The following is a 26,378-nucleotide window of genomic DNA, read 5'->3' as shown; positions in this document are numbered from 1 at the left end:
CAATCTTCCAGAATTATAACTGAGAAAGGAATGAAACCTTTGACTTTATGAAAATACTATTTTTCCAGCTCATCCTCTGGTGTTTTAATGGTGTTGAGGTCAGGTTGATGGTAAGTTAGTGTTAGGTTGACTGTATAAGATGTTTATTTATTACCAGTGTAAATTATTTCTTAGCAGACACCCTTACACATAGGGATAATAATAATAATAATAATAATAATAATAATAATAATAATAATAATAATAATAATAATAATAATTCCGCTTTCATAAAGCATGCTTGATTGTTTACATTCTTAAAAAGTATCCAGAGTGTCAAGAACTGACATTTTTCTCACTAATGTCTTGACTGTATTTCTCTGTGAAATGTAGAATCACATTTTCCATTACATAAAAGTATAAAATCTTACTTAGTATGGTCAATCTCCTGGGATATAAATTCCTTGATTAGTCTGCTAAACAGCCCCAGTGCTGTTTCTGATACACATGGTTCCTTCAGCCTTGGCAAGCAAATATTTTAAAATTATATATATATATATATATATATATATATATATATATATATATATATATATATTTTATTATTATTATTATTTTTAACCAATAAAACCTTATATTGGTGACATATCAAATATTGATATCATTTTGTGAGTAAAATGTCTATATTTCAGCTCAGCTGCTGAGTTTGAGAATGAGATTGTGTGGGATGCTCAGCAAGTGTGATGCAAAAGGAGTTCAGACTTCCCCTGATGGCCCTGAGTCCAGTATTATTGAATGCAGTGTTTTTTTATGTTTTAAATTATTGATAAGATTGGGTGACTTACGTTTAAAGAGATGTTTGACAGTTTATTAATGTATTGCTGTGCAGGAGGGTCTAAGCAGGGATGAAGGATAGTCTTAGACCACCTGAGCTATCCAGACATTTTACAACAGTGTAGGGAACAAACTGGCACCTTTAGTAAATTAGATATCTCCTAAATTACTTTGAAATTAGTTTATTATAGTATTGCACCTTATATCTATATTGCGTGTAGCCTAATATATTTTATACAGTGTAACACACATATAGAGTTTATTACCACTGTACAATATAGCCTTAACAATATGCAACATTTTTCAGTTCATTGTTGAACCTGACTTGCCTTCAACAAACAATAATAAAAACAATAACAATACGGATCAGATACAAGATAATTTATTTATTCAGCTTTATGTTGCAAGTACAAATAAATATAAGCCCAAATAATCTGAGCCTTATGACTGACCTTGAGTAATACACAACGGTTAAGCCCACCGGCCGCTTACATAACATTTTTAGGAGACCACAATTTCAGATTCAACTAAATAAAGCTCACAATTTATTAGATTAGCGGCATGCATGTGTAATACAGACGTTATTAGATTAGGGGCACGTATTTATTATAGTACAGGGCCTTTGAGTTCAATGCACCTCCACATGACTGTTGGAGCTGCACATCCAGCTCGGCTGCTCTGTAACTCTGCACCTTCACTGAGGCTTGATCACGTGAAAGCAGAGTGCTAGGGGCGGGCACTGGTGACGTCTCCCCCGGGGACGACCAATAGAAACTGGTGTTTAGAGGCTTGTGATTTGACGATAAACACGGTGAACTGCAGCGGCGGCGCTAGTTCAGGCAAAGGCAGCGGACGGTAGAGAGAGAGAGAGAGAGAGAGAGAGAGAGAGGGAGTTCAGTGTAGTAAAAAAAAAAAATTGTTGTATTTTTCCAACCTCTCATCCCTAGTGTGTAAACACCGCTTAAGACGGCCGTCCAGCCGCGGTTGCAAGGGTAATTTGACCCCACTGGCGGATTAAAGTAGGTCTGTTTTGTTTGGCAAGCCCTCCACCACAATCTGCGCCTCTTCTCCTGTGCGCAGGGGCTGAGAATGAGAGAGAATGAGTCAGAGAGATACCCTGGTGCATCTGTTTGCTGGAGGGTGAGTATTTTCATCTGCGTAAATGTTTTCTTCTTATTATTATCAGTATCATTATCATTCCTGCTGTATATTGCTGCATCAATATGTGCCATTTCAGCCTGCAACCTATGCAGTCCGACATTTGGGCCTATGCTAGTTGTTGCGGTGCGCTGTATGTAGTATTACTGCTGGCAATGTGACTCACTGCAGCAGCCAACTGACGGGATTGAAATTAAATGATAGTGACGTTTTTTTTTATGTATCTTGATTTCGCAATAGCATGATTGTATAGCAAATCTTTTTTTAAACATCACTGGAAAAGATCATGCATGTGCCCGCAACATAGATGTTTTTTATAATAACATTCATTCTGCTTTGGCAATATGGGAGCAGCTGCGCGGAGGGCTGAGGTCTATTTGCGGACGGCGTAATCGCTGCAGCCCGGCTCCGGTCATCCGTTCAGCGGGTTTATATTCCGCTGCCGGCGCTCAGTGTTGACAGGGAAAAAGCTCGATCTCCGACAAAATGCCGTGTGATTATGTGTGCAGCGACATAATGACTAGTCCCAACCAATACATGTGCTTCTCGCTCATTATTTGTATATTTATTCGTATGTAGGTTAAAAGACAAATGGGCGTGTTTTCAGATGGAGTAAAACGTGCATTATTCACGTACACTATAATGTCTTTCCCTACTTACACCTTAAGATGATACTCATAGCTGACTGTTTCTGGATGATTTGTGGTTTATTTAATTTTGTTTTAATCTAAAAGACAATTTCGTGTGAAAATCTAAAGAATCAAGGAGATGAGGCCTTCCTCTCTGTAGAGCCTCGGCAGTTTCCTGGAATATCTCCCAGAACTGTCATCGCTGACGACCGGCTCATTTTGCGCAGGAGTGGGTCTTCAGTTTCAAGGTTATGAAGAAGTTGGGACGAGTTTTGGTATACATTTGTTCATACAATCTTTAATGACTGACGTTAAAATACATTTTAAGTGTGTGTATTTACAAAAACACTCTATTAAAGAAGCCATATGCATATGAAATTTTATGAAAGACGTTTATTTATAACCCCATGACGTATATTAAAAAAAAAAAAACACACACACACAACAACAATACAAATAGACGGCTTTATCAATGTAGTCAAAATGCTTTAAATTCTTTAAAGGTCATTTACAGGGAATAACTCCCTAAAGGTCGATTCTGTCCTTAATATGTAATCAAGCTACATATTCTTGTTTTGTATGTTTGTGGCATATTCAACTATGTACATACATTACATAAAATACAATGTCTAACTTAATCAACACATCCCTATGAGAATTCTGATTTCAAGAAAACATAGGAAAATATGAAAAAGTTGAGCATCAGTTTTTGTTTTTGTTTTTTTTCTGCCCCAAAATAGTCTGCTGCAAACATTTGTGTTAATATGAATTAATATACCTAACTGGTTTTCTCTGGAAAATACCATATTGTGTTAGTTAAGCTTTACATTTTTGCAAAAACATGTTACAAAACAGGAGTATGTGAATAAAATGTCAAGGTCATGTCATAGCTTTCATAAGGTAAATGGGTGTATCTGTACTTCCTGTAAAAAAGGATTGACATGTTGAGAATTCTCTCACACCTTCTTGAAACTAAAGCTTCCTTGGGTCTGGTTTTAGGTGGACTTAGCATCTTTTGTTTTGCAAAATGTGCCATATTGTTACATACACCTTTGCACTGACAGGAAAGTTTTGAGAACAGAGTAATACATGCTGAGTAATACAGTATTTGTTTATGAATTACCAGCATTGATCTTTGATTTGTTAGAAGTAGGTTAAAATGCAACTTACACATTCCTTCCCCCGAAGAAGCAGTGCAGAATTACGTTTACATGGAAAGGTTCACTTTAGTGAAAGGAAAGTGTGCTTGTGCACAGTGCATGCTTTGATCAGCCACACTTTGTTTATCATTCTTGTCTCATTATTACAATTAATTCTAAAATATGAACTGAAAAGAATGCAGGGACAGTTAATTATTAATGAAATCACCAGATAAATCGCTAGAATCAACAGCAAATGTAAGATAAAAGCTACCTAGATTTTTGGGTGACCTAATTCTACCTTACTGTCCATTCCCACTTTTTACTAAATACATTTTAATGGTCTTCCTTTATTCCATTTCAGAATTAATTATTCAGCCACACGAGTCCACCGAAGTAAACAAATCTAGTAGTTTAGCCTCATGGTCCCAGTTTCTTCCTTTTTCCAGTAGTTGATGTAGAAATGTCAAAGGCTTTATTGCTTTATTGTCCAAGTCTGTTTATTAATGTGACTTTTTTGACTTTTTAGAAAGCTCCCTATATGCAATGCATGAAATTCTCTTTATATAGTCTTTAGGAAGTTTAATCAGAGTTTTTTTTTTTTTTATAATGTACTATTACTACTACTATTAGTACTACTATTCAACAACTATTCAAGACAGTACAGAACTAATTCAGATTATTTACACCTGAGTACTTGAGAAATACTTAACCTGCATTAGAGGCGTACTTTGCATATGCAACATTGCATTGACAATCTTGTCCATTATCAATTTTCTTAGAAAGTTTTAAAGTAAAGTTCAGATGCTTAGCCAGATCAAATGCAAGTTGTTACATTTTTTCCTACACAGTAGGCCTCTCTATTTTCATAACCCTCACTTCACTTATTCTGTATACCAGTCTAAAATCTGCAGTTGGTTTTATGCTGAATGTTTAGGATGACTAAGTTTGCCTTTATTAATTTTGTACCTTGCATACCTTTTTTGGCTGCTTTAAATCTAAGGTACAAAGCAGCGTTCTGAAAACTGGGGCAAAGGTTAACTTTGCATTCTAAATGTGCCTCTGAGATGCTGAACATAAATAGACTGTTATTTAAGAGCTTGAGGCATATATCATTTGCATATAGTTTCACCCACTGCTTAGTATTTGTTTTCAATCAAGGTTTAAGAGCACCAGGTTCAAATGTCCTGCAAGTCAAAGAGTTCAAATGATAGCCTACATGTGATTAAATACAAATAAATAATATTGATATGACATATTGAAAGGCTGCAGAATTTGTTTACTGCTATAATAGTTGAATTGTATCCAGATTATCTATTTGTATTGTAGTCTGTTTACATTGCAGGATTTTCCAGCTCATGTTTTTACAGTTACTTGAAATTCCTATTCAAAGGCCAGTTTAATATGAACGGTAACAGAGATTGAAACCAAATCTGAAATGTGTGCTCTGTTTAGAGTTTGCATCTTTTTATTATTATTTTGATGTATTTTGTAAATCTCTCGCTAAAGAGCCAAATAAGGAACTCCACATAGATTTTAATATGTACACTCTGATTTAGATATGCAGTACAATGGAAATAACAAGTATCTTGGCTGTGTTTAGACTGAAATGTAATTCCATTTTATGATTAGTAGAATGCATTTGAAAACTGAATTCTGTAATGTTTTATTGTCACACAGAATTATAGTTGTGCAGAATTATGACCTGCATGGAAATGTAAAAGCAACATGTTTTAAAATACAGGTGCAACCTAGACCACGAATCTTAACACCTTGATACAATCTGCAGTGACGTTTAAAAAAAAAAAAGCTTCCTTCTCTCTATCAGAAACGGTTATGAAATGTTTTAGGTTTCTAGTTATTGTCTGTATGAATAAAGTCTCTAAAATTACCAACTACTGGTTAACTTTGCTGGTGCCCAATATGAAAACCTTCCGCATGTGCAGCTTACCCTCAACATGATTTTAAATCAAAATTAAGCAGAGCTGGTCAAGTTTTCCTGATAATTTATTTATGAACATCTTTCACTTTTAAATCATGGGTTATTGCCATTTTATACAGTGTGCCTTGTATACCCAAAGTGTATCATACCTTGTTCATGGTGAATTGCAGTTTCTTACACACTTTATTTTGTATTTTTTGGCTGATTGAAACAGTTTGAAATTTGAATTCTGAAAAATGAAATCGTATTAATTCGACACTAAGCAGTTGTTTTACCTTGTTAATTACAGGTGTGGGGGCACAGTTGGTGCCATCCTAACGTGTCCACTGGAAGTGGTGAAAACAAGGCTGCAGTCTTCCTCGGTCACTCTGTACATCTCTGAAGTCCAGCTGAGCACCGTCAATGGAGCCAGTGTCAACCCAGTGGCCCGTGTCTCTCGTGGACCTCTCCATTGCCTGAAGTAAATATTTACAGAATGATATTCAGAGCTTTTTGTCCCAGTACAAAATGTGCTGTGCTTATTTTGAACTTCATATAAGCCACAGCCATTTTCCCAAAATATGTTTAAGTAAAAATACTAAAACCTAAATTAAACAACAGTTTTACAGACTGTAGGTTTGATTTAGAAATAGGCTTCGGTTTAATTATGTTACTGATTTTGTTTTAGCAGTTGTTTGCCTGAAGGTTTTTCTGACCTGCCAGTTCTGACTGCCGAAGTGTAATTCTCACTGAGGTTTAAAATTAACTGATTGTGTGTGGGGGTGGAGTGGGGGGTAACAATGAAATAAATGATTTCAGCATATACATTGCCATTTAAGTTGTGCGTTTAGATAAATGCAAGAGTTGTTGAATTTCTCAAACTTGTCTTTTCAAATCTTATTTGCATAGATTCTGCAAAAGTAGTTCCTTTCTTTCACTTCTGCAGCTATTTCTTATGACGTGGTTTTATGTAGCTATTTCAGGAGGATTGCCATCCGAAAATAAAATATTTACGCTAAATACCTCACCATCGGGATTGTGTGATGCTAATAATAACCTTTTTATGGAATCGATCTTTTGAATAGAACAGTCTTTTCTTACCAAAGAAAATTCATTCTACAAAAGTCTTCCTCTGTGCCACTGTAATAATCTTCTAGAACATGTTACTCATTCAAAACTACCTGCATCTTTGTGCTTGATTATGCTGAATGTTGTGTAGATGCTATGTATTTGTTCTCTCTCAAGTACACTTAATTATACAATTAATTTCTTGCATTATTTTAGGTTAATACTGGAAAAAGAAGGCCCTCGTTCTCTCTTCAGGGGTTTAGGACCTAATTTGATTGGTGTGGCTCCTTCCAGGTATGAATTACTTGTCCTTTTAAAAAAACAAATGTTTATAAACACTTGATTTCTCACACTTCTTGTAATTTGTTTAACAAGATATTACAGAATGTATGTGCTTTACTGTTAATTATTGCAGTTGTCATTTGCAAGTTTCATAATTTCAAGTTAGGCCCATACAAGTCTACACCCGAGTTAGCAAAAGTAACCTTAAGCTTAACTAAAGCCTATGTTTACTTGGGGACTGGGGATAATTTCAACCCTTAACTTAAATGCAAGGTTCAGCTAAATTACTCCAAGTAATGCTCTCAAAAATAGTGTTTTTTTTTTTAAATTTCCCTTTAACCCTAACATCAAACTGATATGGCAATTAATTGGACTAAAAACTTAATTTTAGGAATCTTTATTCTGAACCATTAATACTTCAATACAATGTCAAAAGGACATTCAATACCATTTGCCCCCCCTTAACACTTAGCTTTGTCAAGAATTCAAATTCCGCTGTGTCTGATATAAATTGGGTAGAAAAAATAAAGAAACCATACCAGAATTATACCAGCTCTGTATATCAAGGCAAGTTCAACTTTCTCACAGAAAAAATGTTTTAAAGTTTATAATGGGGTAGATAGGCAGGTGAGGCACAGAAAACGTTTAGTTATGTAGGTGTGGCTTAGTATTGCAAAATTCGGGAAACATTGCTGAGAAATAGGCTACTTATTTGAAATCGGTTTTGCTACAAAGCAATCTGTCAATATCTGTTGAAAATCTGTTTTGATTTGTTGCCTCTACAACCGGGAGGCTTTATCCTTGTTTTTCTTAGCAGAACATTTAGCTGGTAGTGTTTTTTAGCATCAGAGGCTAGAAGCAAGTTTCCAAATCCAATTTGTTTCTGTAGTCCATGTAAAATTTGGTAAAACTGCTGCAGAAAAGGCAGGTCCAACCTCCAGAGGTCTAGAGCTTCTCATTCAGACATGGAACCTGATACCTATGAAGAGATAATTATAACATGTATATGTACATGTATATTTTGAAATGTATCCATGAGTTACCCTCCTGTGCTTTTTTTTTCTGTATGCTTTTTAAAAGCTTGTTCTTGTGCATTGTGTTGGATTATTGGTATAACTGTGAAAGCCATTTAGTCTTTTCTTGCTGTGAATAACAAATTTCCATGTGAAAGAACTGCCGGCAGTAAGAAGCCTTTCTAATCATTAAAACATTGTTACATAAACTGCCATCTGTAGTAAGACAGATGACAGTAATGTGTTCCTTGCAACCTTTTATACTTGGGGATCCTTTCACACTTTAATCTATATATACATTTTATTTTATTATCTTTAATTGTTAATGGCATTGCAAAAACATGTGAAATTGCACCTAGATACTCTGGTGTGAGATATACATTTCCCAGGCAGATTCTGAGGTGTAACTGTGATTTCCAAGCCAAGATTGGAAATATTAATGACAAGGAATTATTAGATTTGTCAATGGCCATTTTGTATTCATTCATTTCAGACTTCTTGTATTACTAACTGTTGACAGAATAGGTTATGTAACAGATTCTTAAAGGCATAGATTAGCGGAAACCCTTGTTTGAATAAGGCTCAGTCAGGGCTAGTGTGTAGCTAGTTAACTGTGTGCAATAGCTCGATAAATTGCAAGTTCAGTGATAAATTATTGTAATGCTAAGCTTGTGTCGAGGACTTTGTTGATCTCTGGAAGAAAAAGCTTGCACAGATACAGCTAATGTGATTTTCCCAGAAGTTACTCTAATATGATAGGGAAATGTGCCCGAATTAATCCTGATAGCTTTTAATTTAAACCTTCACCTTTGATACTTTACAATGGTGTTTTGAAAGGACACACCTTCTATTACAACCAATCATAGTCGGACCAGAGGAAATGTTCCCTGAGATCTGATTGCTGTATACATTTACAGTAAAACAAAATGCATATTGAGATCGCACCCTTTATCTTGTTTTTCATTGTGGGATTGTTTTGGGGGCTGAAGGTGGTGCATTTTCTGAAACCTAGTACAATAAAGGTTACTTGCAGCTTTAGTAGCTATGCTTTAGATTAAACTACGCTTTATTAAAAATATAGTTTTTTAGTTTATTTATTTTGAGTTTGATTTGAATAACCGGGTAATATCTGTATTAAACAACTAGATGCAAGGCACAAGCCACAGCTCTACCATGTTTTAGTCTAAAAAGTCTACACATGACAGCCATGGATTCCATGGATGAATAATTAAGCATCTCAAGTATTGTTCTCATGCATGTAAACCAACCTTTCTTGTATTTTCCCACAAAAAACTCGAGAGTTGTACATAGAGCTAATTTACATATTCATTCACTCCTTTTGCCTTAATTTGCATTACGTCGGGAAAACGGCAGCTCCTCCCGAGTGCAATAAACTAAAAACAAGAGAGGGGGAGAGTCATTTCTTCTGTGACTTGAATTGTATTGTATTGTCTTGAATAAGGTTAAAATATGCATGTAAACTCTCACTCAGTCTTTTGTCTACTGCTATGAAGTACAAATGTTGTGAGTGATTGAGTTACTTGTTTGCCAACGAGTAAGGAAGCAAACATTCTTTGGCTATATAGTTTCAGTTTAAATGGGTTTTCTGTCATCTGTGTGTGATGTGGAATTGGAACAAGCTTACCTTTGAAGTCAGAATGAGCTATTTCACTTGTTCAGAATGCACAGAACACATTTTGTAAGCTTAAAGACATTTTTTCCAGTGTATGAAATTAGGCCTGTAGAGATCCTATGAGCTCAAGAGTTATTTTTTTGCTTTTCTCAGGTGTTCAAGAACATTTTTGTGTTTTTCAGCTTAGGACCACTTACCCCATTTGCCTCCCTGAATATCCAAGGATACTGGGGAAATGACAGTGAATTCAATCTTCATATCTGTGGCTTAATATATAATCTAAGGTCTTTACAAACCCAAGAATCTATACAGAAATGGACACCCATGAAAATATCATGGGTCACATCATATTATATTGTCGAATATTGAGGCATTTTTACGCTGCGGTAGTGGGGAATAGTCTTTCATGTGCCAGTACTGAAGTAGAAAGGTGTGGTGTCGGAGACGCGACGTGGAGTTCTGTTGCTTCTAATCGGTTCATCTGAAAGGCTAAAATGCCCTCGGTTTCAATGTTTGCTTTAAAGCGCAGCAACTTGTCTTTGTCACAGAAGGTGTCCATGCAGTTTTTACACAGAGCTTGTCGTTTTGTAAAGACAATTTTTTTTGTTTATTTCCTCAGAAATGGTATAAATACATGAGTTTTGCTCATCAGTTTGTCTAGCATGCAAACTCCTTTGTTCTGAAGAACAGTTTAGTGCAGTTCGTCTACATCTGACCTCCAATTCAAAGTGATGCTTCAGATTGAGCTGAGTAGGCCAGGCTGTGTGATGTTTCTTTAATATATCCATATTACAGAACTGTCTGCGATGGCTCTGGATCTTCCCCAGCATGCCTACGTTGTAAGTTTTTGCTTCTTGTATGGGTTTGACTTCATCAAGTGGAATTCATTTCAGCAGTCAAATGCTACAAAGACAGCTGATTTATTTATTTTCTTCCAATCTAGGAATAACCCTGAAAGAGCTAAATTTTTCTTTCACTATTTATGACGGTTTTAATTTTGTCACCCTCTTTTTGTTTTTGTTGTTTACCAATATACCTCCCAGCCCCCCACCCCACCCCACCAAAGCCCAACTCCAGTATACACGTGAATGTTTATGGCAATTTATTGAAGCACTTTATTTTAGAGTGATGCAAAACATGTCTATCAGGGCTTTACAAAGAAGCGTTTCTTGTAGTGTTCATATAGTTTGATTTTGTTGAATTTGTCAATCCAGTGATGGTATGAACTTGACTTGATTAGTTAATTCATTAGAACCATAGATACTAACTAAAGGCACATTATGGGTATTTGTTTTTCCCTCTTTAAGAAATGGTTCAAATTGACCCACCAGTATCTTCACTATATCCTCCCTACAGAGCTATATACTTTGCTGCTTACTCCAGTGCAAAAGAGAAATTGAATGGTATTTTCGAGCCAGATTCTACCCAGGTGCATATGGTGTCAGCTGGACTAGCAGGTAAGAATCGTATTCACAGTTTTAACACATTTGCTTTGCAGTTTTAGGTTAAGATCTGCAGGAATTCCTAGATACAGGTAAAAAATGACTGAAAATAAAAGTAGATATTTAAGTTTACTAATCACGGTAAACTAGTTAATCTGAAATATGTTTTGGGGCTGCTAAGAGTAGCCATGTATTCATGGTACCACTATAGTTTTTAATTTGAGCAGGTAACACTCGAGTTTAAGTACTATTAAAATCGAATGCTATTAAAAAAGGCTTTTTAACAATCACTAATGACTTAGTTTTTGTTTATCTTGTGGGGATTTTGATGGGCTTTTTTCTTTTTCTTTTGTGTAATACCTGTTTATAATTCAACCTACTATTTGGGGACATTCTGGCAATATGCTTATCTTGCTTATTGTTTCACATGGGGCTTTTCAGGATCATATGTGTAATTTAATAGTTTCAGTCTGGGGTACTTAACATAACCAGGGGTATTATTAGAAAGCACAACCAGAAACTAAAGACTTGATTCTGCATCTATATTTTTGAATTAAATTTACCCTGCTTTGAGAAACGTCTTACTTCTGTGAATGTCAACCTGTGCTGTAGCGATACCTCAGATATTATTAAGCAATTGGAATTGTTCGGAAGCCTTCACAGTCTTCCAACTTTGTCTAATAATGCCCTGTCTTTGACATGGTGGGCTCCCAATGCCAGTTGAGCTGTGAGAAACTCAAGATTGAATTTTGGGTTACTGTCGGTGAAGAGAACTCTGATTTATATTGTTTATACAGTTGAGTGAAACTATGGTTATTGCACTGTAGTATTTAGATGTGTACATCATTTGTATATTCAGGTGAGTGTAGCTCTACTCCACAGGTTGAAAAACAATGGAAACTCGAGAATCTTGCAGCAGTGCCAGCATTAATTTTCAATTTATTTCTGAAGATTGAAGTGATTTTATTTTCTTTATATACTGTATTCTTTGTACACAATACACTTTGTATTGCACTTATGTTTTAAGTCCTGGATAAGGGCGTCTGCCAAGAAATAAAAATAATAATAATAATAATCTTGAAGAATGTCAAAGATTAAAATTGAATTGTCTGATAAATGGACAACATAAGCCAACTAAGCAGGGTAAATTCATGCATCAGACGCAATTTGAACATGCGATTATAAGGCAAATGAAGTAATTTACAACAGCTAAACTTAGTTTGGGATTTTAAACCACAACTACTGCACAGTTTATTTTATTATAGAGCAAATGCATTGCTGTATGTTTATTGTTAAGGTAACCTATGAGTATTTTATGATGGAAATGTTTTTGATATTCATTGATTGCATCGGGGGCTTTTTTATTTTATTTATTTTTTTAATAAAAAAAAAAAAGCTCACACCTCATCCTGGAATTTATTTTTTATTCTGAATAAGTGAGCAAATTACGTTAAGTTTTGTTTTGCTCATCTTAATCTTTACAGGAAGATAGTACTTTTATTTAAATTGAAGGTTTAGCATTTGTATCACAATACTGTAAATACAGTGTAATCAAGTATATGTTTTAATTTATTATTTATGCTGTGTATCTGTGCACATGTTCTAAAAAAAAAAAAAAAATCAGGGAGTTCTTGCAAGAAGCTTACTTGTGTAAAAGTCATAAGAAAGTTTGTTGCAAATCTGCCATACTCTTTAGTTTTGGTTGTGCTTGAAAGAACCAGGTACAAAGGTATAACAAATTGCTACTAAACGGTATGGCTTCACACTGTTTGTATGTAGTACAGATAAAACGCTAACATTTAGGCATGCAGCTGTGAAGCAGAATTGATGACGGTGGATGGGCCCTGCTGATTGACATCTGAGGTAGCTAATTGATTTCTTCTAAAAGTTATAATGTGCAAATTCATGACAGCCATGCAGCTTGCAGCTATATTAACCTTTTATAATTGCGCAGCTGACACCTTAGGTGCCGTAACAGCCTGTTTCGAGTTAAGGTAATGAACTATACACATTTTCTAGTCTCGAATGGAAAATGCTAACCTTGTCATTTCTGGGTATAGTCAGTGATAATGACTAAGGAGGATTTTAGAAACTTTGTACTCTAAGTAAAGTGCTTAAAATTAATGGGTAACTTTAATATTGATTTAATTTTAAAATACAGAATATTTCAGCAGTTAGTTTGTAGAGTTGGGTGTTTTCTCTGACACCTTTCTTACAGTAATTTAGTAGGTTACCTATTGCCTGTTTGTTTGTTTTCATTTTTACTCTAAAATACTTTAGTACATAACAGAGCATGGTGTGATTGTGCAGACAAGTCAACATGTATGGACTCAATGGGATACATTTTAGCTTTATTCAAACTGTATTGGCAGAGAATCTTAAAATAGCCTGCCCTCTGACAATTGAGCTGTAAACTACAAATAATTTGTAATAGACTGTCCTTTGGATATTAATGAAGACAAAATACATTTTTACAGTAAATGTACAGTACCATAGTATTTCATCCATGTTCATGGAACATTGCTTTCTAGTGCTCAAGAATAACCTCTCGGTGTTTGAAAGGTTATAGGAAAACCTCTACAAACACAATATATAATGTACATTCTAAAGAACGATATGTTGGGTATATGGAAACATAGTTTGCGTTTTTTTTTTTTTTTAGTCTGGCATTCCACTTACCAATATTACTTACAATGCATGTCAAATAGAAAACTAACCATTGCTGGAAGGCCACTGAAGGAGCAGGATAATCCGGCAGCTAATCCGGGATTTTTCTAGCTGCTAACACTGCAGTGTTCGTAAAATATTAGGTTTAATCCGGGGGAGTGTTCGTTTTCAGTATCTTCATGATTGATTAAAATATTTGTTTATTTGACAAACTTAATTTAAAGCTATTTATGTGCAATCAAGAAAGATTTATGCCAGAAGGAATCCTCACAAGGACTGACATGGTGCTTCTAAAGTAAAAATAAACAAACAAAAGAAACTATGAAGGATAAAAAAAGATCAAGATGAGTGTTCCAGACAGCATAGTTATGAACACAATGAGGAGGGGTTAGGTTTAGTTTGTCTCCTAAAAACCTATTTAAGGGGATTTAATGTTTTCTAAACCCTAAATATTTATATGAATATGTAGGCAGGGTTGACAAGGTTAGCATTTCAACTGTCTTTCTTGCACTGCTTGACCCTGTTTTACTTTATTTTTATTTTTTTGTTTTTATCCTCATTTTATTTTGTTCCCATCTTTCCTTCCCATTATATGAGGTAGGTATAAAAGTATGTAAAAATACTTATCGTTTGCTCCAGCTGGCAGAAGATTCAGTATTCAGACCTTTTTATTTATATATATATATATATATATATATATATATATATATATATATATATATATATATATTTTACATATAGATTTGTAGTACTTTTGTCATCTTGGCAAGTTTTCACTTGTCACATTAATTCTAAACCACAACACAAAAACTCACACAGACTATTGCAAATCATCTCTCTCCAGTGGGGTTCAGTGTTGCACGTTCATCTAAAACGGTCACTGCTTGTCACTGTGGTACAGAAAAGCCTGTGTCTATTTTAGGCATTTACTGTAGATTTCTCCCGTGAAAAGAGTGAGATCCCGTCATCTCATGCTCCCCATCCGCAGGTCACTTCCTGCAGCAATAAGGACTAGCTTTATCCCCGTGAGTACTGAACAGAGCCTCTATTGCAGCCTGTAGTGTAAAGAACCACGCTTTGCAGATGTTTTTAAACAGTTGATATGTTTATATTTTAATGTGTAAATTGTAGTTTTTTTTATTTAACGATTGTATTGTACTATTGTAGTGTGAACAAGGTACACAAACAAAATGAGACAACCACACAAAAAATCTTCTGCACTGTTCGTCTCTCAGAAGGGTTAATTCCCTGTAGCGCCCAGAGGGAGATGGTAGAATTCATTTCCTCCTGTAGGCTGCTTATAGTACGTCATTAATGATGCAATCTCCACCTCCTCTTGCATTTACAATCCCCAGCAGGTGAAAACTTTCTCCCAAGTATTAAATGTACAAATAAATAATACTAATTATAAAAAAATAAAACCGAATATCACTAGGTGTATAGAAGTTGCAAAAAAAGAAAATAAATACTGTTGTACCACTGGTTTATGGCTTCGTGGTGTTTGCATGCAAAAAGCCCTTTTCTGTGTAGGCTTAATTTACATAATGTAGATTGTACTGTTAATGAGTGGGTGCAAATGTATTTATTTCACCACACTTCTAGATTGTGTATATTGCTTTCTCTCAAACACTGGCATAAAACCTAAGCAAAAAAAAAAAGTTATATATTTGAATGGAAATAGTTCAACCCAATATCTCAATAGAATATACCCTGAATCAATAGATATTATTTTGCAATATGTTATTTCTCAGTAAATGTACCATGTTTATGTTAAAATATGGCTACTAATTATAATTATAAAGTGTTAATAAGAGGCAACTTGCTGCCTTTCTCTTAACTGTCTTTTGCTTAAAATACATGTATTAGTATGTAATGCAGTTACATTAATTATGCTTTTGTTTGTACTTTTTAAGCTGTATTTATGGCACTTTTCTATAATTCTAGAGTTCAGCCATTTGTATGGTTTATCTGTGTTTAATGAGATCACCATCAATGCACTGCCAAGAAGCATTTAAAATTATATGTATGTGCATGTTGAGCATAATTCAATCAAATGAAGAATTAATAAACTTTTCATACAAGTGCTATATAGAGTTTTGGTGTCACAATTAAAATGGCTACATGTTGTATACATACCAGTATAATATAGGTCAAGATGTGATTTTTGTTCTGCCTAAGAAGAAGCAACTGCTTAACTGTGTAACATAGTACTCTTCAGTCAGTCTTTAAACAGCTTAAGGAGGCCAACAAAACATATCTGAAACACTTTTTAATCTATTAGAATTTTTGTATGCCTTTTAGTTAGACTTGTTCACTCTTACACTTTGCCATCTCAAAACCTAAAACCTGCCATTTATTTTCAGGGTTTACAGCAATTACAGCAACCAATCCTATCTGGCTTATAAAGACTCGCTTACAGCTGGATGCAAGGTAAGAATAAAATGTATATATAATGTATGCATATAAAGGATAATGATTGTAGTTATGAGACAGGTTGTACGTACTGCCAAATTCTCTAAAACGATGTTGGAGGTGGCTTATGGTAGGGAAATGACCATTCAATTCTCTGGCATCAGCTCTGTTGGACATTTCTGCAGTCAGCATGCCAATTACACGCTCCCTCAAAACACGAGACTTGTGTGGCATTGTGTTGTGACAAAACTGCACATTTTAGTGGTCTTTTATTGTCCCCAACACAAGGTACACTTTGTGTAATCATCTTGCTGTTTAATCAGCTTCTTGATAGGCCACACCTGTCCGGTGGATGGATTATCTTGGCAAAGGAGAAATGTTCACTAACAGGGATGTAAACACATTTGTGCACAAAATGAAAGTGAGAAGCTATATGTTCTGTTATCTTTCATTTCAGCTCATGAAACATAAAAGCAACATGTAAAGTGTTGGCCCCATATTTTTTCAGTAGATTTTAAAAATCATGACCATCTCATCAAAACGCACAGTATCTAATCAGGGATTTCCTAAATGGATGTATAATTTATTAGTTTTTATTTTTAATAAATTGTCATTTGCTCATTCAATTCCTGTTTTTTGTTTCAGAAACCGGGGTGAGAGAAGAATGAGCGCATTTGAATGTATCAGAAAAGTATATCAGTCAGATGGGATCAGAGGTTTTTACAGGGGCATGTCTGCGTCCTATGCAGGCATCTCTGAGACTGTGATTCACTTTGTAATTTATGAAAATATTAAACGTAAACTACTGGAATCAAAGTCTGCTTCTAACATGGACGATGAGGATGAATCTGTGAAAGATGCATCTGATTTCTTTGGACTTATGATGGCAGCAGCCACCTCAAAAACATGTGCCACCTCCTTAGCATATCCACACGGTAAGATTTTGTCTGTGTTTAAGCTAAAGATAAATACTGTATTTTTAGGGGTGCCTTATTTCTTCAAGCAACACTACCTTCTTGTTCTTGCACAATAAATCAGACTAAATAAGTCTTGTCTGAAAGAAAGGAGAGAAAAAAGGTTTCTGCAGTCCTTTTTAAAGCCTTCTTTGAAAAAGATACAAATTGAAGTATTTTTCTGATAGCCATCAATATACATCATGAAACTTAAACAGTTAGTTTTGTCACAAGCTGTGGTGCTATGTATTGGTTCTTTTTGACACTTTAAAACCAGAGACCAAGCAGGAGCTTTTGAAATGTAACAATGGTAAGAGAAAAAATATTTTAAATGAGTTTCATCTTCTCTTGCAGAAGTAATACGTACAAGACTACGAGAGGAGGGAACCAAGTACAGATCTTTCTTCCAGACACTTTCAATGGTTATAAAAGAAGAAGGCTATAGAGCGCTTTACCGTGGTCTCACCACACACCTGGTCAGACAGATTCCAAACACGGCTATAATGATGTCTACCTATGAACTTGTAGTTTACCTGCTTCATGGATAACAACCAGATTGACCGTGACAGAAGTTTGGAGACCAAAGGAAAAGAGAGGACCAGAAAGCACCAAATCCTGTTTGGTGTCAGGCAGAAAAGACTCCAGTCAGAAATGCTAATGCTACACAGAATGGATGGCAGGCTGGTATCCAGAAGTAGTGCTGATGAACAGGAAGGATGTCGAGCCAGGACTACCAAACTGTCTGTTTCTCCGCCATGGAGCTACTTCAGAAGAGCTTGAAGGGAATGCTTAAACCCCCCCAAAACCAATCCATCCCATTTTCTGCCATGTGTATTTAAATGTGTATTATAAGCAGCAGTCACCCCCCTTTTCAAAGTCGAGTGCTCCAGTGCAATGAAGTTGGCTACCATGGGTTGCTTGGCAACGGTTTTATTTAAAAATCCACCCCTTTTAATACATATTGTAAGTAAATACACAAACATTTTTTATACTTAGGCATAAGTTTGGCTTTTGGTTACATTGTACTTTTAAAGTTCACTATTTCAAACTTGAGACTTACAGAAAGAGAGTTGCACAATGTAGATGGGGCTATGATTAAGTTTTTGAATGTCAAGCACCTGTTGAAAAGCTGAAAGTTGGATATGTGAGCAAAACGTCTGGGATAACAAGTTACATTGTTGTCTCGAGCCATGGAAGTGGATACTGTGAGGGAGGTTTGCCATTATTGTATTTTAGCTCTGATGTCCATGATGTGATGAAGTCAAGTTTTGGTTTCTTTAAATTGAACACCAGCTATCATCAAAACATGTGGATTGTATTTGGCAGAACGGTAAAAATTTCATAACTATGAGAAATCGGTCAAAAAAAGTATGTAGACATCATTTTTGTGATTTGGGTTTTTGCACAATGTGATTTGAAAAATATTTGTTCAAGCATTCCCTGTAAAGGCTGCATTATCCCTTATAGTCGGGGTTTAGTAGAATTTGCGGTTTGTCATCTCAAGGAACGTATGATGAGTGTTTATCTGTCCTCCTTGCATCACCTTGTTCTCATTAATATTCTGGTCAGTATGAATGGTGTTGACATGAATCTTTCATATTTAAGGTTAGAATACTGGATTCAGGCCAAGCCTTAAATTATTTTCCAATTTATTTAGAACTTGTTAAAACTGAACTAGACAATTTAGATTTGATTTGATGTTCAATGCAATGTATTGGTTGCCATTGAAATTATGGTACTTCAAACTCACATGACGTTTTCATGAATCTCTCTTGCTCTCTCGTTTGTTTGTTTGTTTGTTTTGTGTGTGTGTGTATATATATATGTGTGTGTATATATATATATATATATATATATATATATATATATATATACACACACACACACTTTTTTTTATTTTATATATTTTTTAACTTGTGTAATTCCTTAAACATGAACTGTATACTGTATGTAGAAAGATGGGATAACTTATGCAGTATTTAAAAACCAAAAGTACATCAAGGTTTGATTTGATCAAAGTAAATTAACTACAATCAGAATTTAAAAATAAAGATTTTAAAACAATGTTTCATATTTTTATTCTGAAAAAAATATCATACAATGCAGTTCTGTTTTCTCTACCAGTTGCTTGAAATTTCAAAGGATTGATATTCCTTTTCCTATGTGTATGGTGAATCCTGGCGTAAATGCAGGTAGTTGGTTTTTCTTTTTGGTTTGTACCAGACCATTTATTTGTCTTGACAACCATGTAATCTGATATTCTGATATTAGGCAACACACTCATTTACTGTTAGTTTTGAACTAATAGGAGTCATCTGTCTTAATTACTTGAATGTAAGAGGTTTGACTAAAGTAAAGAAGAATGGTAACACAAAGCAAGCCCATTAATAATCTAAATTTACTTCAAATCTACACATGTAATACTTTAATCTGATCTTTAACACACACAAAAACTACATTTCCAGCCAACTTCCTTCAAAGAATGACCATATGTGAATGGTGAAATCAATCTCTGAATGCCAACCAAAAGGGGAATGTATGCACTATAAACAGATAAGTGTTCTTCCCTGGTGTAAATTGCAAACATGCATTTTATGCAGTGGCTTAAGATTGATTTCTTACGCACTTTGTGGCCTTTTTTGGCTTGTGATAATCCTTATTTGATTTATTTTTGTGGGTGTGGTGGGGTGGTGTGGGGGGTAGTGAGATTGGTCATGTAACAAAAAAGATTTTGTCTTGATTAATCATTTAAATATATTATGTACAGATCAGTGTACTGATTAGTTCTGATATATATATATATTTATATATATAAATATATATTTAAAAAAAAATGTAATTCGCCTACGTCCATACATTATGCAGTAGCTTGCAGTTAGAGTACTTTTACGACTGCATTTGTTGAATATCTAAGGTGTGTGTGTGAAACTTGCAACACAATGTAGTTATTGCATTTTGTTTTTGTTTTTTTAGCTGCTTTTTCCCCTTTTGTTTATTTCAGTTTTGATTTAATGACATGCTGGCTTTGGATACATACTTGACAAGGTGGTTTAAGTTGTGATTTCTTGCTTTCTTGACCACCCGCATTTGTTGTAACAACCTTGTTTCTGTGAAATTCAGTGTTCATCTCCTTTCTGTGCGTTATGTTTACACTCACTTCTCACGGGCAATGAAACGACCCCCTTGTCTTTGTGTGACTTGTCATAGAGATGTTTCAAGCTTGTCCGTCAAGTTTTTAAATTGTTGTGTTGTCCTGGCTAATCATGTAAGTCATACGGTGCCCTGGTAAACTTATATATATCAGTATTATTTTGTAACGTATTAGGAAGGCATTATTGATTTGCTTTATTAAAATATTACCTGAAAATGAGCCTAACATTGATGTAAATTCATATCCCTTCTGCATTTTTGCAATCGTGGGATATAATACCATTCTGCTTTTGGTCTCTGATGTTGGAAAGCAGGCAACCGTTGTTCTTCTCCAGATTGATTGGTGGGTGACTTAACCCAGGTCATGATACACATCTGTGTTCAGGCTTGTGGTGCGGACCTCACAGACGGAGGCGATTGAATTCTGAAATGAAAATCCGTCCGGTAACAAGGAGGGCTTGTCTGCACCAGCAATCTGGTGAGGACTGTGAAAACGGGCCAAAATTGAGAAGGGTCCTTGTTTGCAGTGGCTGTCTATCTAGACTGGAAGATGAGGTATGTTCTTGGTTCCTTGATTTTTGCAGTGTGCACCCATTCAGGCAGTAAGAGCCTCGTCACCTCATCAGTGTAACTGCGGTCTGTTTTAGATGACTTTGTTAGGCAACGCAATATGTAGGCAAATACCATGCTGTACAATTACTGCCGTTTCTGCCTTTTATAGGATGTGGAAAGACAACCTTGTTTTGTTTTGTTGATGTAACGGGGCTTTCTGAATCTCATTGAGCAGTGATTGTATTCATAACTACCATTCTCTACTTTACTCGGTGGTGATAATAGCTTGTGCCATTGTAGAATACAGCAGTAGGTAACTTATTATGCAAGTGGGTTCCTTTACATCCCTTGGCCCTAAAATCCAGGACTGTTGCTACTTGTTTTCTCGGTGCTTCATGCATGTAAAATAAACGCACAAAACAGCAGCAGCAGCAACAAATGTGTACAGTAGGCAATGGTATACGAGCATCTGGTGTACAGTATTAATTATGGAATCTTAGAATCAAGTGAATTGAAATGGATTTTGCATTTCATCTGATGGCAAACGGTTGCTTTGCTTTTTGTTTTCAGTGTCGTGACCTGTCTTTTGCTGCTCTGGTGCTCAAGTACCATGAATTGCGAACAATTATCTTGCAGGCAAATGCAACCGACTGCATTTTTAGTGATGCACCTAGTTTATTGGGGGAAGTACTTGATCTATATAAGGAGGCTAGAAAAGGAAAAATTCAAATTAATGTGACAGTCCTGGATTTTACTTTTGTGTGCGTTTTACCATAGTTTAACTGGGTACTATTTTCTGTACTATCGTACTGTTTGGTAGGAGAATGCCTATTTTTGGATTTATTTTTTGGCCAGAAGGTGGTGCTACAATACGCATTGGTTAACACTACTAGAAATTCCCCAGTCAGCCTGTGTGATGTAATTAACTACTCTTAGTATTTTTCTTTTTTTGAACCTGAAGGAAATGTGGCCTATTCAGGGCCTCACTATGCATTATCATACCTCCTTTTGTACAAAAACTATCAAAATAATAAAATAAAAAAAAGAATGCAAATAAACTATTGCAGTGTAATCTATTTATACATTTAAAGTTCACTTGTTGCTTTTGCGGTTTTAACTTTCAAAATGTGCAATGTTTAACTTAATGCCCTCTTTTCTTTTGTAATTAGTATATAAAGTTATTTAAGTTTATATGGATTTGCTGTGTATTAACACGTTATCTTGCTGACTATACTTACAATATTTCTGATATAATAAAAAGCTGTGATTGTTAACTGTTCATGAGGTTGTCAAAACATTGTCCCTGTTACTGCTTTTGCAGTTCATTTTATTTATTTATATTTTTTGGCACATTACGTGGTTACAATTTGATCCTAGAATAATCCACCAGACACCACGCAGGATTCTAATAACTACAAATCAGCTTCTGAAATGCTGCTAAATGTCCGTTTGGTCTCTGCTCACTACTGGTTGAAATCTAAAATGATCCCTAAAGTAAAGTTGATGAGCACCGCACAGTAACTGGTGGCAGTATTGTAATGCCACAGTCCTACATGTTGCAATCTATCCAGTTCCAGATTCCCTGTATAACAGTCATGTGGTGACTGCACTGAAACATGGACTATACCAGTACTCGAGCATCTTCAGCTTTGGCTACTGAAACACGTGTAAGTGCACACACCACTGCTCATTTTGAGGATCTTCCCGTTTCCATCATACCGATAGTGCTCTGCTTTCTGATCCAGTAAACAACAGATGTCTTTTGTGTGAATTTTTGGAAATTTTAGCTAATTTAAAAAGTGACATCCTATTATAACCCAGCATGTGTTTCTAACCAGATGAAGTGCATTAGATGCAGGAAATCGTGTATCGTGAAAAAGTGTATCCTGTGGCCCATGTCATCACATGATTCTGGTTTTCTATCCCATTGTTTTAATATGAATGAGGACTGAAAACTAAGTTTGTTTTCCCTTCATCTTCTTTTCAAATGAGCTTGATCTGGTTTTCAATAAGCAGTTCAATTCCATTTGTATCTGATCTTGTGCCCTTTATGAGTCGTCACAGTGGGCCTCCACAGATTTAAAAACAGTCAAGGACATTGCGGTGCCGTCGCTGTGAGCACAGGAGTCAGCATTTAACAATTGGAGACAGAGGAAAGCGTAACAATGCCACAGGAGAAAAATAAAGCTCTGGGGGTCCAAGGCCTGATGGTTTGTCTCCTTTCCAGCCAGGTAGCTAGTTGTGAGAGTACTAGAGTAGTGTTAAGGATGCAGTGAGGCTGTTTTTTTGTTTCGGTCAGTGCCACTATACAATTTTGTAGATTATAAGGTATCCAGCATCCAAGTGGCCATGCTAGAGTGTAGGCATTTAAAATCTGAAGAGCAGTGCATTTTCTGTATCACTTGATTGTAGTTTAATGAGGGTCATTTTAATGGTTGGGAATTATTAATAAATGTGATTTTAGTGCTCCAAGAAACCTAAAATAAGCAAACCTAAATATAAACAAAAAATAATCTTTTCAATATTTGAATCAGTAGGGTCTGCATGGGACGAACACAACTTTTACTCCCACAAAATTCAAATAGGTGGCAGAACTACCAGATACTGAATATATATAATGTGATGTCTCTGCATTAATGTATTTTTTGAATGGCAAACCTCAAGAATAATGCATCCATGAGATTTCACTTTCAATAACTAGCTGTGGTTAACTACAATGATGCAGTTTTCTTATTAGATAGTTTAGTGTGATTGTGGGGCAGTTTTTTGTGCACAGCCAGTCATTTCCAAATGAAGTACTCTATTACGGCCATGGGATGTCAGTAGAGAACATGTTACAAGACCTAATAGATGGCAAACGTCGCTGAAGTCTCGTCTACTGGTTTCTCAGCAAAGCTGCAAGTTCTTTGCTTGCTATAAATCCATTCATATATTAATTATAATTCATGTATGAGAAATCAGTCACACAGCACAGCAGCATTTCCTGAAATTCCTATACCTCTTATCTTGTGTATAAATGTCATCCTGTTTATAGAATTATCAGTATTTAAACATTCTATGGATACCAATGACATTTCTTGACATTAAATATAAGTGATGCCAGTTTCACAGGATGTACATCTGTGTTTAATAGTTTTGTTATGTTTAACCAGCATGAAAACACAACACAAATCGACTACTGTAGATCAGACACAGCATATACTGCACCAAAAACTTTTTAGCTGGCGATAAAGGTGGTTGTTTGTTAAATTTTAATAAAAATACATGTTTTTGTTTTGTTTTTTTCACTGTAAAAATGTTTGTGTATCCTATCCTGAGGTATGATGTATAATACGTTAATAGGTCGTGTGAAGGGTGTCTCCGCTCAACTTCACATTGCAGTCCTTTCACCCAAACTGGACAAGATAGCATCTCTTCTATAATAAGAGATACGTTTTTAGGTCATATGCAGGAGTGTATCATTTATCTCTTTATCTCTTATCTGTATGGCTTTCCTATAACTGAGTGCTACAGAGTGCACTGCAAATGACACAGACTGTATTCTGACTGCAGGTGTTTTCTGTGTAATCTTCAGATTTATTTCCACTAATCACTTTCCTTTCACTGCAGATGAAATGAGCAGCTGGCAATGGGAAAGCAGCTGATTTCCAGTCATTCTCTCAAGCTGACCTGGCAGTGTTCTTGCTCCGTTTCTGAATTTGGTGCTTATTATGATTAGATAGCACTAATGTCATGTTTTTTGCTTTAATATGTTCGTTACGAGGAAGAGACCTATGCATTCATGAGACTAAATCACCTGCATATATCCTTTACTAAAAACAGATCTCTTTTTAAGATAAGATATCAAAATGGACAAGTTACATATTATCAAGGGTAAATCCACAGTGCCCAAGAGCAGTTTACTCTTGTGAAGCCAGCATAGCCTGTGGGTACCTGGCATCCTTTGAAGCTCAGAGCATTCAGTCGACAGTCTGTTGGATTAAGTCATATGGCAAGTCTCCTTTTCTGTAGGAACGGGGCCAACACTGGGTACAACTGATATGTTTAGTTCTTGTGACCTGGATTGCCCTCAAATCATACTCAGCAATTGGAATCAGTGTATCAGTCAATTCAGGTCAGGCGAATTGAGATCAGTCTTTTTATTTTACCACAATTTGTAAGAAATATATAATCAAAAACATCTAAGCAGGTTTAGAAACATTGATTAAATGGTGCAGCTCAGCTTAATGAATCAAATTACTATAAGCATTAACCTGTAATGCTCTCTTCGTGTCATGTCGTGTCAACACAAGTATTTACAAGTTGCCACAGAGACCGGAGAGTACAGGTGAGAGGTAGCCATCTTGTTGTTTGACTAGTTTCAGAATAGTCTTAGCATTGCTCATTTTGTTTTAAGTTTGCATTAAATTGACGTTAGCATTGTCTGTAGTTTGCCTAAATTGAAGTCAATTCAGTTCAGCTGCTGGGTTGGTGAAAGTAAACAGGTTGTAGAAGGGAGTTTCTGTCTAGGACTAGCAGGAATTCTGTTGCAGGAGGAGCCAGGTGGGGCCAGTTAGGTGTGAATTGGGGGTAGGTAGACAAAAGCTACTTAAAGCAGCTGTTGAGAAAGAGCTGTGCTGTTTCACGCTGACAAAAGTTAGGCAGTTCACTAGCAGCAGGAACCAAGAGAAGTATAAAGAAAAACACTACAGTGTCAGGTTTGCAGAATGATTGCCTTCATTGCTTCATTTGTGAACGTTGTTGGCATGTTGAAATCCTAGAGATCAAGGTTTGTGATCTTGAGGCTCAGCTTGTCGTTCTGCGCTGTATTAGGGATATAGAAGAATTGGTCAATCAGCCCATGAGAGAGATGGTGTGCACGCCAAAACCTAGGAGAGTTGAGACCTTAGAGCAGGACAGCATAGAGAACTGCTGGGTTACAGTAGGTCGTAACCGCAGAAAAGGGCGTGCACAACCCCTAGAGACACCCCAAGAGCTTGAATTGCCCAACAGGTTCCAACTGCTGGACACCGAGTTGGACAGTGACAGCTCAGAGGGTGATGGGGGGCAGTTGAGCACCATGGTGCCCACTCCCCCCCAGAAGAAGGAGGTAGTTATAGTAAGAGACTTAATTCTTAGAGGTGTAGATCACACAGTGTGTTCTAGTGACAAGGAGACCCGCATGGTATCTTGCCTGGTGCTCAGGTTGCAGATCTCCCTAAACTAGTAGACGGGCTACTGGCCAAAGCCGGGGGGATTCCACTGGTCATGGTCCACATTGGAACCAATGACATAGGAAAAGGTAGGACAGAGGTTCTGCAAGACAAATTTAAAGAGTTACTAAAGAAATTAAACAACAGAACCTCCACGGTAGTTTTATCTGAAATACTTCCGGTACCACGTGCCAGGACAGGGAGATGGGCAGAGATTAGAAAGTTTAACATGTGGTTGAAAGCTTGGTGTAGGGAAGAGGGGTTTAGGTTTATGGAGCATTGGTCTTTCTTCTGGGACAGATGTAGACCGTCCGGTTTGTACAGGTCCCATCTAAACAGAAGGGGGGCTAATGC

The 26,378-nt window shown here is 36.0% G+C and overlaps 1 protein-coding gene across 1 annotated transcript; it reads left to right on the top strand.

The window, feature by feature from the left end:
• The first annotated feature begins 1,648 nt into the window (after positions 1–1,648).
• On the top strand, positions 1,649–21,890 carry LOC136753308 (solute carrier family 25 member 36-A). The gene is made up of 7 exons (XM_066709297.1): positions 1,649–1,953; positions 5,971–6,141; positions 6,945–7,022; positions 11,013–11,113; positions 16,129–16,195; positions 16,823–17,112; positions 17,485–21,890. The coding sequence occupies exons 1-7, from the start codon at positions 1,913–1,915 to the stop codon at positions 17,676–17,678; spliced, it is 942 nt and encodes a 313-aa protein (XP_066565394.1). The 5' UTR covers positions 1,649–1,912; the 3' UTR covers positions 17,679–21,890.
• Positions 21,891–26,378: the final 4,488 nt, after the last annotated feature.

This window comes from Amia ocellicauda, chromosome 7 (genome assembly GCF_036373705.1).
Source record: "Amia ocellicauda isolate fAmiCal2 chromosome 7, fAmiCal2.hap1, whole genome shotgun sequence".
Classification (NCBI taxonomy): Eukaryota; Metazoa; Chordata; class Actinopteri; order Amiiformes; family Amiidae; genus Amia; species Amia ocellicauda.
The sequence above is the reverse complement of the archived record's forward strand: the minus strand, read 5'-3'. Positions and strand labels throughout refer to the sequence as shown.

Bases quoted from the DNA above. Each gene is read 5' to 3' on its own strand.
- LOC136753308 (XM_066709297.1), top strand. From the start codon at position 1,913: ATGAGTCAGAGAGATACCCTGGTGCATCTGTTTGCTGGAGG. The intron at 7,023-11,012 runs GTATGAATTACT...TCCTCCCTACAG, and splicing joins ATTGGTGTGGCTCCTTCCAG to AGCTATATACTTTGCTGCTT. The intron at 16,196-16,822 runs GTAAGAATAAAA...TTTTTGTTTCAG, and splicing joins CGCTTACAGCTGGATGCAAG to AAACCGGGGTGAGAGAAGAA.